Below are 19902 nucleotides of genomic sequence, written 5' to 3' on the forward strand. Positions count from 1 at the left end.
CAGTAAATGCGCCGGGTATTTGTGTGACGCAGACAGATGCGCCCACGTCAAACCGGGCACTCTCGAGGAAAGCTGGAGGTTGTATTGATGTTGAATGTTACATTTCCTTGAACAAGGTTTTTCTTATTATTTTGAATGTTACATTTTCTATGTTAAATCCCAAATAAATTGTTGACATTTCTGAACGAAAGCCAGAGACTCCATCATTAAATGTATTCGTTTTCGCTGTTATTCGGCTGCTTCTTCTCCTCCGGAAAAACACGACCGCATTGCATTGTGGTATACGGGAGTAACACGTAGGGAACATCATATTTACACTCACATTTTGGGTATTTTAAGTGCACTATATAGTGCATGAAATTAACCAGTGAGAATTGGAACAACACTACAAAATGGCGAGCCTCCTATATAGTGCACTATATCCGTGATAGGGAACGATTTCGAACACAGCTACGAGCTGTGTGTCATCAGCGTGTGTCATCATGACAGCGCCTCCGGCACCAACGTATCGAAACTTAAATCAGCGGAGGCTCACGCTGGTCCAAGGGGAAGACCATCGTTATCGTTTTTAAGAAAAAAATTGAAAAATAAAAAACACCTTTTTCAAAGTGATAAATTATTATGAATAATTATTATTGTTAAATTATTATAAAGTTGCCCCCCCCCGATAGTATCGACTATCGGCGATCACTAGGGTGCGCTATCGGACGATGGAAGCTTGTAGACGATTGCCCAACCCTACTACGCTACATGGACATGTTGACTGGCAAGGGAGAGAGTATTGAGTATATTTTGAGAAAAAGTAGTCTTCCATACCAGGAGATATGGTGAGCTTGGTCAGCGTGGTAATGTGGCATTGGTATGCCTTAAAGCCTGGTTTATCGGAAGTTAACATATCAAAACAATCACCAACAATGTTTCTAAAGCATACTGTGTCAAAATCCACTGTCAAAACTTAAGTTTGCAAAATGACGTGTGTACTGCTTAGGCCAATCCCACTTTGGAGAGTGGCAGCAGTTCAGATCGGCTACTTCAAAAAATTGGCCTTGAAATTTTCCATGGGATTATATATACCATGGGTTTATATAATCTCATTTTAGTAGCCATATTCGACCGCCGAGCCTACGCGTTTCTGACGCAATGTGAGAGCTATTTAAATATCAGAGATATTCAATTATTTCACTTTAAAATGTATATCTCTGCGGTCTTTGGCCTTACTGCTATGAATTTAACACCATATAGTCCCACAGTCACCTGGCAGATGTGTGCAGAGTTTGACGCTTTTACAATTTCCGGAACTAAAATGGTAAAAGCAACAATCTGTTGGAGTCTGGGTGTTAGGTCAAGTTGTCTTCATTGCAGTTAGTCTTAAAGGTCCCATGACATGAAAATCTCACTTTATGAGGTTTTCTAACATAAATATGAGTTCCCCTAGCCTGCCTATGGTCCCCCAGTGGCTAAAACTTGCGATTGGTGTAAAACGAGCACTAGCTGTTCTGCTCGCCTTTGAAAAATACAGAGGCTCAAGCGCGCTGATTTGAAATTTCTTTATTTATGTCGTCATAAAGCATCTAAGCTCCTTACCTTACTCTGCCTGGCCCGCCCAGAGACGTTGGCCCGCCAATGAGACACAACCGTGCGAGCGCCACATGTGTGTGTGTGAATACACGTACTGTAACGCAAGTGTTTCTTGTCGGTTCTTCGACGTCTCTTGTATTTCCACAACGAGACTGTAGTGGGAGTTATCTGAGCCATGGTTGAGAAGGAATTGGGGGAAAGGAACTTTGGCTTTGACTCGCTGAAGTACATGAACTGCGACATGCTGCCGGTTGCCGCGAGGCACCATCGCCCGGCAGCGGGCAGTCGGCAGCAGGCAGCCGGCAGCAGGCAGCGCGCGGTTCAGTCTACTTCAGATTGATGTGAAAGTGCAAGAACCAGAGACATCGCAGAGCCCGACAAAGTCGTTTGTGATTCATAATATCGTCTGGAGGCGCACACAGCTTTTGGCCGTGATAATATGTATTATATGATATAGATATCTATTAGGGGTGTAACGGTACACAACAGTCACGGTTCGGTACGTACCTCGGTTTTGAAGTCACGGTACGGTACAGGACGGTTCGGTTCATAGTTATGGTGAAAAAACTGATTGCTTGACAGAACGAACATAAGTTTAATTATTAACAAATTAAACACAACACTTTTAGCTGTCAGTATGAAACATACAAATAAAATGTGTAACAAATATAAAAAAAATACTGCTGCAATTCTCCAATAACCCTAACATAAAATTTATGAAAAATCCAGTGTTAATGCTCAGTCTAGGCTCTTTAAGCTGGTATGTAAACAAAGAGTATGTAAACTTTAAGGGTTTAAAGAAAATATTCCTGCAGCTCTCTAAAGCTCTGAAGTTCTCATAAATATAAATATCAATCATTAAATAAAAGTGCAACTGCAGCCTTAACTTAAATTACAGCTTATGTATTTTATAATCTATTGGTGTTTTCATTGCCTCTCGTAGGTCAGAGGCAATGAAAACACCAATAGACCTGGTGATGGCATTTGCCCGTTCTGAATTCCCAGACAGGTGTAGGGGTTGATTAAATAGTGTAGGGAGCTGGGTTTGAACGGTTTGAACAACTTTTTTTCATTTCGCAGCGGTGACAGTAACACCTGGATGGTGCTGACACGTTAAAATTGTACCGGGGGCGAAAATTTTGTGCATGTTCGATGTGTTTTCCATTTGCATAGACGATCGCTGTTGAACAATGTCTGCACACAGCTTTCGACTTGTCCACTCGTCTTTGCCCATTGTGATAATTAACCTGGAATCCAAAGTTCTCCCACACTTGGGATTTAAATGACAGGGGGGCATCTTCAAGCTCCGGTTTTCTGTTGTCGCTCGCCATGCAGTTCGCTCTCAGTTCGCTAGTAGACATCAATCCACACACAGTCGCGCTCTGCTACTGCTACTACGCGGAGTTCGCGCACGTGCGAGCCGAGCCTAATAAGGCTAAACGGTCCAGGGGGAACTCCGACTTCAAGTTTTAAGTTCCGCACCGCAAAACAAGCCTTTACATTCGCCATATTAACGCTATGTACGCCACATTTACGGACCGCGGTACACCTCTGTAACCGCACCGAAGTGCCTGTACCGTGACGGTTCTGTTCAAATACGTGTACCGTTACACCCCTAATATCTATGTATCATATGATATTATTTAGATATAGAGCTCCAGGACTGTAACGCAAGTGTTGTACACTTCCTTGTTACTTGGATAACCGTTCTGCTTTTGGTGTTATGGCGCATAACACGTCGGACTCTCGTCTCTGGTATTTCTACAACGAGACTCGTAGTGGGGGTTATCTCAGCCAACGTTGAGAATGAATTGGGGGGAAGGAACTTTGGCTTTGACTCCCTCAAGAACATGAACCACGACATGGAGGAGAAAGGGATTGTTGGCGGCGAATGTCTCCCGCTTGAGCCCCGCTGAGGGACCACCGCCGGAGGCGGAGGTGCCTAAGCGCTGCCCGGCAACAATCCCTTTCTCCTCCTTGTCGCGGTTCAGTCTACTTCACATTGATGTGGACGTGGAAGAACCAGGAACGTCGGAGAACCCAACGCGGTCATTTGAGATTCATAATATCGGCTCACACAGCTTTTGGCCGTGATAATATATATTATATGATATAGATATCTATCTAGGCTATATGATAATATTTAGATGGAGAGCTCCAGGACTCCCGTGTGTTCTAGAATATTAACAGAACACGGCTGAAGGCTGTGTGCGCCTTGCCATTGCGATACATCCACTGTAAACAGAGCGCATGGTACTGTGGCTGCAAGCTGCTCAGGGCCACACCCCACCCTCCTCCTTGACCCGCCTCGCTCCTCCTCATTTGCATTATAGCTACAGACGCCAAAACAGCGCATTTGGGGGAAGCTCAATGTGCGACTGGCTCGGAGTGGCTGTAACTCTGCACCACGGCTGAATTTCGGGAACGTCTTTGAATACTGTGTTAGTTGCCCACTAATACCTATATTAAAGAATACATAAAATAGCATTTCATGGGACCTTTAATGATCCGAACATATGAGTCAGAATCTGATCTGTTTCATGCATATTGCACTTTCCTAGTAGAAATGGCAGCCTGTTGAGTATGTTGTACTTCAAAGACTTGAAATAGCGCCACCTATAGTTTATTGGCACATCCTTGTTAGCCCCAAGTCATTTCAAGAGTTCTACAAGCCTGCTAATTATTTTCACTTTTGACCTTGTTGTTTTTTGCGATTTGGCCAAATATGTCAGAAAAAAAAAAAATTATAATAATAATACTCACGATTACAGCAGGGTTCCTATGGTTTTATAGGACCCATAATAATACAAAAACCCTATTTGCAAGTGTTGACAGACTTTCCAATCCCCCAACACAAATACCACCTGATCTCCATTCCACGCAGAAAGTTTGCAGTATTTTATACTGAGAAAATTGAAGGCATAATCCGCGCTATCAATATCTCCACTTCAAACAAAAATGTGTTCAGGCAAAAGTAACGTGGCAATGATGACATGCTTTAATGTCATATACTCTAAAACTCATGTGGAAACTCACACTGACACAACCATCCACCTGTTGCCTTGATACATCACCTACCAACCTCTTAAAGAATGTTTATGACTGCCTAGCAATATACATTCAGCAAATAGTTAACAAATCTCCATCAATGTCAATCTGAATCAGTTACAAAATCTGCCTCATATCACCTTAAAAACATAGCAAGACTTGGAGGGCTCATGTCCACCCAGGACTTACAAAAACTTGTACATGCCTTCATCCCTAGTAAGCTTGATTACTGCGATGGTCTCCTTACAGGTCTCCCAAAAAAAACTAAGGCAACTACAGCTTTTTCAGAACGTATTACACCAATTCTTGCATCGTTACATAAGTACTTCTGAAACTAATCTGTTAATTATCCACAGGGTAAACCAGACACATGGGAAAGCAGGATTTAGTTACTATAGCTGCTTTCACACATACACGCAAGTACTGCTATTCTCCCGATGGGACGCATATCCTGACATTGGTAACCTGAAGACATCCTGAAAAAATACAACCCCCTGAGGTAGTATTTTCGCCGGAGGAAATGTAAACTAGAACTGCAAGCAGTTATGCAGGGGTCCAAGAAGTGTGCATTTCGCCGGCACAACGCGACAAGAAATGTGCATTTCGCCGGCACAACGCGAAGCAAGTATTCAAAACGCTACCGTGAACAACATGTGGATATAAAGGTTTTGACTGTGGGAGCTTCGGTGTGGGAGTTATAGCCTAAAACGCGTTTTCAGAACATTCCATTGGCCAAATAGGAGATAGACAATGTCGTCGTTTTTTGGCACCGCCCTGTGGCGAAATTTTCCAAAGACAATTTTCCTTTGCCAAATAACTCCCGCCCACATTAATAATTCTTGGCCATATTTTCTATATAGGCTCGGGTTTGCCCCTTGATGGTTTCCCTTGAGTTTGAAGAACATTCCTTCGGCCAATTAGAAGATATACAATTTCCTCGTTTATTGCGCCCCCTGAGGGCGTAATTTTCCGAATTTTTTATCGAACGCCGTTAAGGTTAGCACCAACATGTGTGTACAATTTGGACTCGTTCCGATGTCTAATTTTGGATTTCTTTGGATTTTTGATTTTCCACATCAAATTAAGCTCATAAACCAATATTCAAAATGCTACCGTTTCGTCGTCAAAGGTCGCATCAAAAAAGTGTTTCGTGCATTCTTTGCGTGTGCGTCTGAAGATGTCGTGTGCAAAGTTTGGTGTCAATTGGTCAAGAAATGTGGGAGGAGTAGCGAAAATACAGTTTTGCGGTTTTCGCGATTTTGCGAAAAAAAATTATGGACGCAAATGGGCGTGGCCTATGCCAAAAGATGCAGCAGACTCCAGTGAATATGTGGGTACAAGTTTTTGACTGTGGGAGGTTCGGTGTGGGAGTTATAGCCCCAAACGCGTTTTCCCTTGGTATAGCGCCACCTAGTGTTCGGCGTGTCTGGATTTTGTCGTCTGCTTAGAACTCAGGGACCTGGATCTAGTCATGCAATTGGCGTGTCGGCACCATTTACGGTTTGGGCTGTGGGCACACTTTTAGGATTAGCACGTCGGAATAATAATAATCCTTACAAAAACAATAGGGATCCAACCTGTTGGCTTGGACCCCTAATTAGCTTATATGTGAATGAGGAGTAGAAAGTCGGCATTTCACACCATTTGACGCTTCGGCCTGCATTTGCATGCCATTGAGTGGTCCCCTAAACGATAATAACCTTTTGTTCACTGAATGTTAAAAAAATATTTGAAGCGGGATTTCACTGAACTATTGGACAAACTGGAAAAATTACACATTAAGTCATTCATCAGTGGACCCATACCAGCAGTTGACAGGGGAATAAACAGATGCAGTCGTCTACTACCACTGAATACCTCTTGGCACTGCTGAGTAATTTGTTGTGAACGCAAAAAGATCAGTCTTATCGTAACTAGGGATGGGAATCGAGAACCGGTTCTTGTTCAGAACCAGTGCCGAGTCAACCGATTCCTTGGAATCATTAGCAAGCCTGCTTAACGATTCCGCTTATTGGTTCCAGTCGCGGCAAATGCGTCATGACGTCACACACAAGCTGCTTTGTTTTGGTTCAGAACGCAGCAAACATGGCGCCGCGGTGGAAGAAGCGCATTGTGCGTTCACACCAAACGCGACGGGGCCCCATACAAAATGAACCTAAAGAAGCGTATCGGGCGAATTCGCGAGAGAAAACCGGTGACAAGTTTTGATTTGTCGCGCCACACTTTCGCCGTGCACAGGCGAGCGTGTTCACCAGGATTTGTGCCGCGACAAATTCGCTTGAGTTTAAATATATCAACTTTGACGCGATTTTCGCATGATGACAGCCAATCAGCGTTCAACAGTGTGACAACTGAGCGACGTGTAACGTAACAGCCAATCAGCGTTCAACCGTCAAACTCAGTGCAGTGCAGTCCGGGGTGAACTGCAGCATGGAGGACAAAGTGATTGTTGCAGTTTGCGACTCTCGGAGCTCTATATATAATAGTATATAATATAATATAATATAATTGTACATAATACATAATATCACGGCCAACAGCTCTGTGCGCCTCCGGATGGCCGTAGTGTGGGGAGCTCTCATAGGGATTGGGCTTCTCGGGATTTGTTTACCGGCGTTGCTATGGTTTCCGGTCTTGTGTGTTCCAACGGTTTATAAGGTAGGCCCATCTAATAAATCTCTGTCTAATCAATACTTCATTTTGTTTATGTCAGTTGAATTTTGTTACAAGTTGAATGCAAATGAGCACGTTTAGCATTCCAAAAGGCACAAGCTCTTACTTGACTGTTTTCAGTCTGTGTTTTTAGTTTTATGGCACATAATGATGGCATTTGGGCTTAAAAAGCCATTTGTCCCAGTGTTTGTTAAATGAGAAATGAAGCATAAAAAGACGGTCGTTCGTGACGCCTTTCTTCTTTGTCGTTTCTTCTGTTTGTCTCTAACTCTTGCTACAATCTTTCATCGATCGATGCTCCAGGTGTTGTTGATGCAACGGAATATATATTGCATCATTTAAGATGATCGCGATGAGTTCTGCCCGTTCTGCCTCAGTGCTGTCTGCGGTCAAACCAAAACAAACTAGGGTGACAGCAGCCGCCCTTATCCCGCCTCCTGTGAACTTAGACCCTACGTCATATCCCGCCCCTTGCAAGCCCACCCCCCTAAACCCCCTGTTGATTCCACTGATGTTGTAACGACATTGATGTCCACATATAGCATCTTGGCTCGCTTCAAAATCTCAGCCCTAGCCCTCGCTGTTGCGCGTTCACACGCCATGGAGCCATGTCCCAATACCAGTTTAAAGGTAGCTTAAGGGGTAAGGGGGAGGGCTAACATCCCCTCAAAATTGAGATTTTCGATGGGCACACTCAAAGCGCTTCAGTTTCTGACTTGCTCCCACGATACCTTGCGAGAAAACGGAAAATCAAGAAATATCCTAGACAAGATGGCGGGCGAAAAGATGCAACAGGATTGGAAAAACACAAATGTAAGTGTTTTCTCTGTAATTAACTATTAATTATTTTATTAATTATAGTCCGCGGCCGGGCTTCGAAGCCCGGCCGCGGACTTTCACGATCTTCCGAGATCTTCCAAGAGTCCGCGATCTTCCGAGACTCTCGCGGGCCGCCCGACCCAGGTCCTCGGCTGGGCTGCAGAGCCCGACCCCGGTCCTCGGCTTGGCTGCAGAGCCCGATCACGGTCTCTGCAGCCCGGCCGTCGGTCGGGGAGCTGCGGGGCTCATGTCGTATGATATCCCGATCTTCCATGTTCTAGCGACTCCAAGTTAAAAATAAGCTTTATACTAATATATTATATTATATTAGTAATATTCTATAAATATTATTATATATACTAATATATTATATTATATTAGTAATATTACATGGTTAATCAATGTATTTTTTGGCAGTACTATATTGTGTACATAGCTATTATATATTGTACATAACATCTGGCCATATCACCCAGTTCTGGCATATAATTCCTAATTCCTTCGTATTCGTTTTCTTTCAGGACATCGTTGAGTCCACTGCCACCAGCCCTCCCACCTCTCCCTCATGCTCCACCACCCCAGACACCCCTTCCAAGAGGAGAGTGCCAGGGAGCAGGCGAGGCATGAGGAGAGCGAGGCAAAGTTGGCGGAATGGTGGAGAAGATGTGATTCTCCACCATGTGTGTGTGCGTGTTTTTATTTTTAGCTGTGTGGTTCAGTGTTTCTTATTTAAATAAAGTGTTTCTTATAAAGTGTTCTTGTTCTTAACCGATTATTATCTATGGGTGCACTCTCACTAGGCCATCTGGCCGTGGCCGTTTTAGCACCTAACCGTGCTCAAATCTGCCAGTGTGAGTGTGGCCAGTCTGGCCAGGCCGGGCCAATTTCGCTACTTGGGAGAGGTGTGCTGCTACGGTACAGATGCTAATGAGCCGACACGCGCACACGCACGGTTACGCAACCTGAGCTGGATGACGTATAGTCAATGCGACGAGCACGGACATAATAAAAGCGACGAGCCTTCTTTCCCATTAAACGGTAAACATCGCGTCAAGCGGTTCAACTGTTGGTGTGTTCTCTGTGTTGTTGTCCATTGTTGTTAAAACTCTGACTGGCGGCAGACTTTATTATGGTCCAATCAGCGGACGCTTGGTGATGACGTGTAACGACGTGATGACGTATGTACAAGAGCCTTCCGTGGCCAGGCCACAGCTGCGACGGCCAACGGCCACGGCCAGATGGCCTAGTGTGAGTGCATGCCAGAGAACAATGGGGCCATTTGAGCACGGTTAGGTGTGAAAACGGCCAACGGCCACGGCCCAGTGTGAGTGCACCCTAATACCACCTTTAACATGTAGCTTAGTGACATTCAAAATAAAGCTATATTACGAGGGACAAATAGTATTAAAAAAATCCTTTATTTAAACATGCCAATTACAAAATATAAATACCATTTCAGGTTCAACATCTGGGTCTTGCTCGTCGCCCGAGACAATGGCAGCCAGTCTGTCTCTTGTAACATTACCAGGGGTCTTGTTATCTGCTAGGGGGCACAGGGAGGCCATGATGACGTCACAGGGTAGGGTTGTCCCATTTGGTAGGGGATCAGTTAGGGGTAGCAATGAGCATGAGCTATGAGGGTAAGGGTTAGGGTTAGGGTTGAGATGTAGGGTTGAGACAGTGAGCAAAGAAACGGGATTGGGCCTAAGTGTGAATCACCCTCACGGTCGAATGTCCTGATATACAATGAAAACGGCTTGTGCAACAAATAGCTGGGATAAACTCTGATCACTTTTAAAACAAGACTGAAGACTTATTTTTGCTTTAGTTTCTGCAAAATCATAAATATATTGCACTTTCTACAATGCATTTTTTTTTTACCTTAGCCTTTATTTTATTTTACGCATCTATTTTATTTTATTGCTTAAATTAATTGTATGTTTGCTTTAACTTTCTGCTACATCTAAAACATATTGCACTTTCTTTTTAACTTTTAACCTTTGTTTTCTTTTACTTACCTATTTTATTATTTCATTATATTTTATGACTATATTTCAATGAGAAGCACTCAGAGTCTGCCTCGTGTATGAAAAGTGATACATAAATAAAGTTGGCTTACCTTGCCTTCATAATTGTATTCAATAGTCTTACATTTTCTTTTTACTTGTTGAAACCTGCAGAAACCCTGGATAGGAGGGGGGGTATGAAAATGTCTCCTCTTGGGGAACAAACAAACTTCCTGCATTTCTATAAGATTAGATAACGATACAAGGACCAATATTGATAAGGTATGACTTATTCATAACATTTTTATAACAAATTATAAATTGTTTTTCTTCAGGTTTTGTTCGAGCGCGGGGCCGCAGTGACATCCGTGATGTGAACATCAACTCTGAAAACTGGGCTATTGTGAAGGCGGCCCTGCTAACTGGCACCTACCCCAAACTGGCATACATCAACAAAGGAAGCGGTTCCATCTCTCGCAGTGGCCAGGCACAGATTTCCTTCCATTGGACTTCAGTTTTGAGTCAGCCACACTGCAAAAAGGTAAGAGCTGATGTTGCCAGGCACTAAACCACCAACTACCAATAGCGAAAAAACTATTTTGTCACTATATCCACAATTTGGAAAATATACACAATGTTGTTAAAAGATCAGTGACGCTTCATAAGTAATAGTCAGTACTGAGTAGATTGCAATTAAGCCTTTAGCATGGCTTCTTTATTGTAAGTGCGAGTCAATCTGAACATTGTAGGCTGATAAATGCGCTCCAGGTCCTATTTTCGTTTTTTGTGTAGTATTCTACTTTCCTGCACAACTTAATCGCTGTAGACTATATGTTTCACTATTTTTGTAGTGTATCTCATTTACTGAGTAAGGACAAGCTCAAGACTGTCTTGAGCTGTTTAATGGACTTCCCCAGGACATCTTCCGCCATCTTGGACTTTCTCTGCATCGAAATCTCTGGATGTCTGAGGCCTTTTATCCTCAAATCCATTCAGCTTCACGCTGGTTTTCAACTGTCAGGTTCTCCAGGCTTTTCTCCCTCAATGTCTGCCCTCAACTCGAAAATGGCATGGAGAACCACATAGGATGCTTTTAGTTCCACGTTGACCCTAATGTGATGACCACGCAGTCGATTTGAGGTAGCCGTGAACCTGTTTTGGTTCTGCGTCGGGTTTATATGTTGCTATTCAATTCATCGCCGCAACGGTGGGGGCGCTATGTTTTTTGCAAAGACTGACCGACCGACCAAGACTCATGTAACGTCTATCGTCAATTCAATTTGGTCCATTTCATCTTCTCTCTTCTCAGAAAAACTTGCGCACAGCCAACTGACTCAAACACTTGGAGGTGTTTAGGGAAGTGAGAAACGGAAAAGTGGATTGCCGGTAATGATGTAGTTAGCGGAACAATCAAACCCTTGCTGCACAAGGTTAAGCTTTTGAGAGGCGCACGTCAGGCCCTTGCTGTGGATGCATGGAGGTTTTGTATGGATGTAATGGGTCCCTAAACTCCCTTGCGTTGCATCAACGTCGAACCATACCTTTACATTTACACACTGAAAGCTCGCTTTTCATTGGGAAATACTCTGGTGTTACCCCAGACTACAATCACGTGGTCGGCAACCCTGACTTGATGATTCTGATCACCGTCTGTAGCTTCTCATCTGCTGCTGAGGCAGCTCGGTAGGAGTGTCAGCATCATCAGAGCATTGTTCTTCTCCCAGAATCCATACTTTAAATATGAAAGATCAATATTTCAGGGTTAAGGAGTCATTTTTTGGTCCAAACTAATGTCTGGGATATATTCAGCTACCCTAAAAAAAACCTAGTTGGACGCCTCACAAGCTAATATTGGTAAAAAAATAAAATACAACTTTTTCCCCAGGCCCTCTGGGCACCCCAACTTTGGTTGGCTCTCCAGGCAATTCCCGGAGGATTTGGCCTTGGATAAATTGGGAGGTCTTATTAGACATATAGTGGGGTCAGATGCATGGGTAATTTTTCTCAGTCATTTCAAATTGGTGTTAAAGTTTGGTTTTCACTTCTGAGATAAAGTTAAGGGTCTATAGGCAAGGCAAGGCAACTTTATTTATATAGCACTTTTCATACACAAGGCAGACTCGAAGTGCTTCACATATAAACATTGTCATACAATAAAATAATATAATAGATAAGTAAAATAAAACATATGCAAAGAAATGGGTAAAAACGAAAGTTAAAAAGGCATTTTAGCATTAAAATAGAAAATAAAGGCAAAGTTAAAAAAGCTTTTTATAAAGTGCAATGTATTTAAGATTTAGCAGAAAGCTAAAGCAAACATAAAAGTCTTCAGTATTGTTTCAAAGGTCCTCAGAGTTGGGGCAAGTCTTAAATCCTCAGGGAGTTTATTCCAGCTATTTGTTGCATAGTTAACTAAATCCTGCTTTCCCATGTTTCGTGTTTACTCTGGGGATAATTAACAGATTGGTCTCAGAGGATCTTAGTGGTCTAGAAGGCTTATGTAGTGGAAGCATATCAGTTAAATATTTTGGGCCTAAACCATGTAGGGATTAATATTTTAGCAAAATTATTTTAAAATCAATTCTCTGACCTACAGGAAGCCAATGTAACGATTTCAGAATTGGTGTAATCTGTTCAAATTTTTTGGTCTTTGTTAGAACTCTAGCAGCAGCAATCTCAACAAGCTGAAGCTTCCTCAGAGTTTGTTTTGGGAGACATGTAAGGAGACCATTGCAGTATAGAACACTTTGAGATAACAAATGGCCTCTAGGGGGCGCCACAAAATATGTAAACTGCTACAACTTTTGATTAGATTAACCAAATTTGACATATGAGGTATGTATGGATTCAGAATTAAAAGGAGAAGCTGGTATTAAAAAATATATACCAGCTTTTTAACCAGCGACCAGATTAAAAATAAATACATGTTTAGCCCAAAATACGAAATGGACACAAGCTTTTTTAAAGATAGTCTGAAAATATCCTCACAGTTGCTAAGGAATTTTAGTTTTTAATGTTATTTCATTAAGTCAAGACTCTGTGGTGATTTAACTCTAATTGAAATGCTCCTCACTCTTCTATTCTATGCCCTGGGGGATGCCACAAAATGTAGTAACAGACTAAATCTTTGTATGTATGGAATTAGAATCAGGAGTCCCAACTTTTTTCAATCAATCAATCAAGCCATGAAGCAATCATTTTATTCACAAGATATTTTCACTAAAGAACTTTATATCTGGAGAAAGTAAATCAATAACAATAAGAAGAGAAACAATAGTTTTTCTGGCATTCAAAAATGAACAGAGGACAATAGGGCTAACATTTATTCTGAGAACTTAGAAAAAGTAAATATGGTTTACTTCTTTGATTTATTCTATGTCAGTATTAGAAGTTCTGATATGTGCACAGACGTGTGCACTTTAACTTCGCCTTTATGCACTTGCACCGAGAACTGGCAAGTCGACTTGTACAAGTACTTGTACAACCGCACTTCCCATCTAGTTGGAATATGTCTTTGGCAAGTGGTAGCATAGTCCAAATGGGAAGAAGTTTGCTGTCCTCTTCTTTCCACCCATGGTCAGTGGGGTTGTTGACAGGCATTGTTGACCTAAATGAATGAATAAATAAATGAATAATTTTTTTGTGATTAAATACTACAATACTCAAATCCATACAAGTGCATATTTACATGTGGGCTGTCGTCCAGATGGTAGCTTGGAAGACACTCCTTTTAGATGTAGATCCAAAGCATCCATTGTTGGGGGGGATTCTTTCAACATCCCTCGTCTTCTGTGAGAATAGCCCCATTCGAAGATCAACATAATTTTCCTCATTTGATTGACTGGAGTACAGCCTAAAGACAAAGTTTATTGCAACTTCTTTCAGTCTTGGAGAGGTTTGGAATGGAGTCTCAACGATAGTTGCAAACTCCTCTGTCAAGTATGGAACTTGCATTAACTTGCATCAATTTGCAGCAGGATCGCCTACCCCTGAACTTGAAAGAAGATGTGCTGTCTGATCGAGTGAATGTGTGGAAGAGAGCCATGGCTTTACATGTTTCTGTTCCCAGTTTTGTTGCGAGAGTGTTCAGGGAAGATCCAGATTTCTGCAGTTGCATTCAAAGCCTTGATATGATGGAAATTACTCAGCAGGATTACGACAACATCTGTGTCTCCAGTATAGACCATCCCAACTGATGCTGTTGGGCGGGCATGGAGAAGATGCACTAGGACACGAGTGTCAGCTTCCTCGTGGTTGCAGCGATCCATTGGAGGACTGTTTCCAACATGGTGGACGCAATCATCTGCTGTTATGAAGACATCTTTGTCATTTGGGAAATGTCCATATGTCACAAGCGCAGTTGACAGGAATGAAAACAGTTCTGTCTTATTATCCTCATTTGCAAGAAATGCCTGCCAATCTCTTGGGACTGGTCAAAGCACGATACTGGTCCCAGACGATGTCCACTCGTGTTGATCTTTTCAAGTCACGTTGAACTCTTGGGCAGAAGACCTTGTCGAAGTAGGACTCAAAGGTCTTCCCTTGGACAGTTGTGCCAGGCAGTGAATGAATAATTGCTACACCATCAATAACTATGAAATCATAAAGATGGTGCAACTATCTCCTCATTGTCAGACATTGTTCCACTCATAGGATTTCCCAGGATGTAAAACAACAAATCTGACTTGGTACAGGAGTTGAGGGATCCTTCACATGATAATGCAGGTGGGTATGGAGAAGACTGGTTGTGAAAAACTCTTCCAAATTCCCGCTCTGGCTTTCCAGCACAATGAAAGCTTTCCCATAAAGCTCTGCATGATGTTTGAAGTGCTGCATTCTCAGTTTAGCTGCTGTCTTCTTGCGTGTTTTCTTCTCATGGAACAACATCAAGTTGTTTCGCTTGATCAGAGCTGTCAGTGGTGTATCATGTGAGTCCAGCACATTCTTTTTGAAGTTGTTGTACTGCTCTTGTCCCATTGACCCAACTTTAAGGACCGATGCTGCAGCGGCTGCAGACTCGCACACCTTGTTATCAAAGTAATCAGGGTTCCAGGCCATCCAGATCCACGCAGAAGATCTCCCATGGTACTCCACAAAGCCAATTCAATGTGGAGCCCACCTAACATCACCACAAACTTGTCTTCCGAAGATGTCAGGTCCACTGCATTTTTTTTTGCAAGGTCATAGAGGGGTTGGTCCACTACCATCGCAGGGACTTGTTGTGGGTTGAGGTGCTCAGTGTTTTTTTTCACCAGGTTCATTCCATGGTGAATCATTTCTAGGGTTGTTGCTTTGTCATGAAATAGGGCAGGAGGGCTTCAATGCTTTTTTCCGGCTGTCCAACATTTTCAGATCAAGAAACATGGAATGAAGACCACATTGCTGGATTGCCACTGTCATTTACTGCATTCATCCATGCCTCTTCATGCTGTCTCTCTGCATCTAATGAACCTCTCACCACTGGCTGCACAACTTTAACTGGAGGTTGGGTAACAATATTTCGGCCCACAGGTGGTACAGATGGATAGGAATGAGGCAGGATTGGTCCTTCTATGCTGCTTTCTCCTGATTTCTTTTAGTTGATTTTCAGACATTCTTGGTGCAACCCAGGCTTCTCTGATGTAGGAAACTGATAGTGAAATCCCAGTTCCATGAAAGGATGAGCTTGCCGTGTGTGATGTGTGATTATGATCTAAATTATCAAGGGCTGCAACTGTGAAAATTTGCAGATGCAAATTTGTGGGACAGACTATATCTGCATCTTCCTGGTCTCTTGTGCAATGGTCTGTGCAAAGCAAACTTCCATGCTGAGGACCTTCTCATATGATACTGTGAGTTTATATTTGTGAAGCAGATTGACTAACTTCTTGCTTCTTGTTTCCGAATGCAAATCAAGGGCAAGGAACACTCCAAGTGGAGGCTCACATTTCAAGTTTGCTGAAAGAGAGGTCATATTTAGCATGGCCACCTGACTCTCAGACAGTCTGTCTGGAATTATCTTGATCTGTTGAGGATTTGGGTCCTGTGAGGTGATGGCGGAAGAAATACTTAATTTTTCTTGGGAACAGACGTCTCTTCACAACCACTGGGAAATGAGCCATCATTTCTTCTTTTATGAATTGTAGCAATTCATTTTCTGCTTTGATTTCATGTTTTCACTCACTGTGGTTTGTTTACAAATCAAATTGTAACGGCGGTTAAACATTGTGTAGCATTTCAGATTATACTTTGCTTCAATAGCAACCAGATCTCCTTCTGCAAGGAGTGCCAGAATAGGATCTTCTCTTAGTTTAACTGCCTTGTCATGTATCTCTTGGGTAAGTGATAATTTCTGGTTTCTTTAGCACAGAAGAGACATAGATTGCGGTTAACAGGTTCTTCAGTCCGACAAGATCTTCTATTTGCACCAGGCAATCCCTCACGGGCAGTGTGTTTTTTTGCGTATTCAAATGCTGAGGATCTGTAAAGCTGACGACATGATTTGGGCCAGGATGCACACATTTTCTGCATCAATTCATCTACATCTGGGTGGGGAGCCGCACCAATAGCTCTGACTCACAAGGTTGATGATTTCTTTGTAGGCTCCCACTCTACGACTGGCAACTGGATTCACAAGAGGGCAAACAAGTTGTTCCTTAGTTTCTTTTTGGCACAGAATGCACAACTCCCATTTGCTTGCCTCAGCCATCTCATAAAAACTGAATTCAAGCAGCCCATACCCTGCTCTTTGAACTCCTGTATTTTGTCAACAGGAAAGATTAAATATAATTTTGTCTTTACCTTTTTGTAACCAAATCAAACTTAAGTATTTTTTGTAAAATAAAAAACTAAAAACCTACAATTTAAACCAGTGCAAGACCCAGTAGACCTATTCATTCCATCCTGCTGCCAGCATTAAAGTTAGCTTTAACTGGTGCTAGCAAAATGACTAATGTTAATGCAAGCTACTGTTCGGATTTATAAACTAACTGCTGTTGATATTTAGCGATTTTTCACACATTATTTGTCTGTACAAGTTCATTAAAAACATAACTTGGCATCCAAACGTGTTCATTGGTATTTTCTTACCTTCAAAATACCGATATTGCCGGAGAAAAATTAGCACAGATGCTTGATTGTCAAATCAAGGGAAATGTGTCTGCTAGTCTGCCCTCTTGTGGCAGTAGCTGGCATAAGTCTACCATAACCGTATTTTTCAAAAATCACAGTATATTGTATATGGATGAAAGAAGCAAAATAATTAAGAAGTGCAACAATAACAAAAGGCCTGCAAGTTGGGTGCTTCATATCACGTAGGCTATATGCAGCCATATTTGTGTATGGGTATCCTAGCTATCTTTGTGCTATAGGGATATTCTGAACACCAATCTTAAATCAAGTTGAGTCATTACACAGCCTTTATTTACAATAATTTTAAAAATAAGGTTTCATAGCAACTTTGAGGACATTTCCAGACTTTATCTTTTGCTTGTGTTCATTTATATATTGGGCTGAAAGTGTATTTATTTTAAATCTGGTCACCAAATGCATGGCATACCGGTTTCTCCTTTTAATTCTGAATCCATACATACCTCATATGTTAAGGACGCATCCTTCGTAGACCGCGTCCTTCGAAGGATGCGGCCTTCGTAGACCGCGAAGGACACTCCGAAGGCCGAAGAAATGGGACGGTCTAGCCTACGGAGCATTTCTGGTTTACGTAACAAACCGTTACCGCCCTTTCACTTGCGTAACCACGCTGCTCCTGTCACCTAGCAACCCTGACAGCTGAACTGAGCTGTTAGTAAACAGAAGTTAAACCGGACAGCGCGAAAAAAAGAAACCAACAACAATTATTATTGATCATTATGTTTTTGTATATAGTAGTTTTATAATAATTGTTGTAAATAGTCACATGAATGTTTGTTGTAAATAGTTTTATTGTTGTATATATGTTTTATAAGTTATATACGAATACATTAGTCAATACAAAAAAGTTAGTAAGGGTTTTAATAAATAGTTAATCAAAAAAGTTAGTTAAATAGTTAATTAAATAAGTTAGTTTCAATAAATATGTAAATAATAATAAACAATGTGTTAAATATAACAGAACATAAGTTATTTGTCCACCAAACGCTCCAAAATTGAGAAAAACCTATCCATTCTTTCCCTGCTTTCCTGGGCTTTCCTCTCCTCTACCTCCCTTTGTAGCCTCATGTCCTCTTTTATTAACTGGAACATTTAGGGCATTTAGCAGACGCTTTTATCCAAAGCGACTTACAATAAGTACATTTGTCATAAGAAGTGCATCAATATATCGCTGTCGGTACAGAAAGGATGTTCATTGAACCAAGTACCACAATCGCTAGGCTAACCCATTCCCCGTGTTACAGCCATGATAGCAGCTACTGCAGTTGCTACACAGTTAAGTACTATAATACAATACAATACAACACAGTGTACATGGTGGCCAGAAGGGGGAGGGTGGCTATGCAGTCGAGGTGGACTCTGAACAGGTGAATCTTGAGTCCTTTTCGGAAGATAGTGAGCGACTCTGTAACATGTCTTCTTCTCTGTCCCTCTTTCTGGACCTTGGCCCTCGCTGTCTTTCCACCTCCTGATCCACCACTGCTGTACTTGCTGTACTTGCTGTACTTGGCCCTGGTGTGTTCTCAGGGATGGATGCAATTAGGACAGGGGGGTTGGTGGAATGCCTCTGTCCCAATCCAATACCTTATCCATGGGGACAAACCAGGGCCAAGTGGCAGCAGTGGGTTTCCCACCTACCCCCTCTCCTGACCCAGGATACTTGCAATCCTAAGGCAGAGGAAATCAATCATGGCAGTTAACAAGAGCAGTATCAAAACAAATTTCAGCAAAAGTTTTTCTTTGCCTGCGGGGGAGTCACCTTCCCCTGCAGGCCTATTTCCTCCAGAATTGTCCTAAACACAGAGACATTGTTAATCAGAGAAAACAAGAGACACATTTATCAATCATGTTAATAGCCCATGTTAACAATAGGCCATTTATAATATATATATTTGACCATCTTGTAAAGGTTACATTTAAATTAGCCCTCATCCTATATGAAGCCCATAATAATAATAAGACAACCAGTAGAAGTCAAAACACCCTTTTTCTTTGTGGGTTTTTCTAGTGCTGTCTAGTACTGATGTGAGCTGTGACTTTTTTTGTCTTTCTTTCTTTAATAACCCAAAATAGGACATCGTAGTAAATGATTTCTGGGGATGTTGTATCCGTCCTGCTGTTTAATGAGGGCTAATTTAGCTAACCTTTAAAAGATGGTCAAATGAAGATATATAAATGGCCTATAATAATTTTTATAAACTAACTTACGATATAAATAAACGATTGTTTCTTTACCCCCAAGCCACACTTGCTGAGTATTTCACCCCGGTGAACAGCTCATCCTTCTCCCCCCTCAATAGAATAAATCGAGCAGTATGCTGCTGGCTCCCTAAACCAAAACCAAATGTTAGAATTAGTTTTGCTTTACACTACCAAACAAAAGCAGCTTAAATAGCAAAATAACCAAGTTAACTGTGTAATCAATCCCAACGTCTGTAACGTTACGGTCTGAAAACCAGGGTCCACAACCTGTGTTCGCGTTGGTCCATTTATCTAACGTTACAGAATAGCAAATTATCTATATAATCGACACAATTTCGGTAAATATAACCATTTTAACCTCTTAAATTTGAAACTATAGGGCTTAACGGGTGTTCTTAGTTAACGTTACAGCGACACTAACTGTAACGTTACCTTACTTATATTGCCT

The 19902-nt window shown here is 41.9% G+C and overlaps 1 protein-coding gene across 3 annotated transcripts in view; it reads left to right on the forward strand.

Annotated features, from left to right (window-relative positions):
- The window catches only part of ythdc2 (YTH domain containing 2), a 166435-nt gene that overhangs the window by 129359 nt on the left and 17174 nt on the right, over nt 1–19902 (forward strand). For all 3 annotated transcript variants that reach the window (XM_030364496.1, XM_030364498.1, XM_030364497.1), the window contains exon 24: nt 10460–10665. In XM_030364496.1, coding sequence (XP_030220356.1) covers nt 10460–10665 — 206 coding nt within the window. The remainder of the gene's footprint in view (nt 1–10459; nt 10666–19902) is intronic.

Source organism: Gadus morhua, chromosome 8, assembly GCF_902167405.1.
Source record: "Gadus morhua chromosome 8, gadMor3.0, whole genome shotgun sequence".
Lineage (NCBI taxonomy): Eukaryota > Metazoa > Chordata > Actinopteri > Gadiformes > Gadidae > Gadus > Gadus morhua.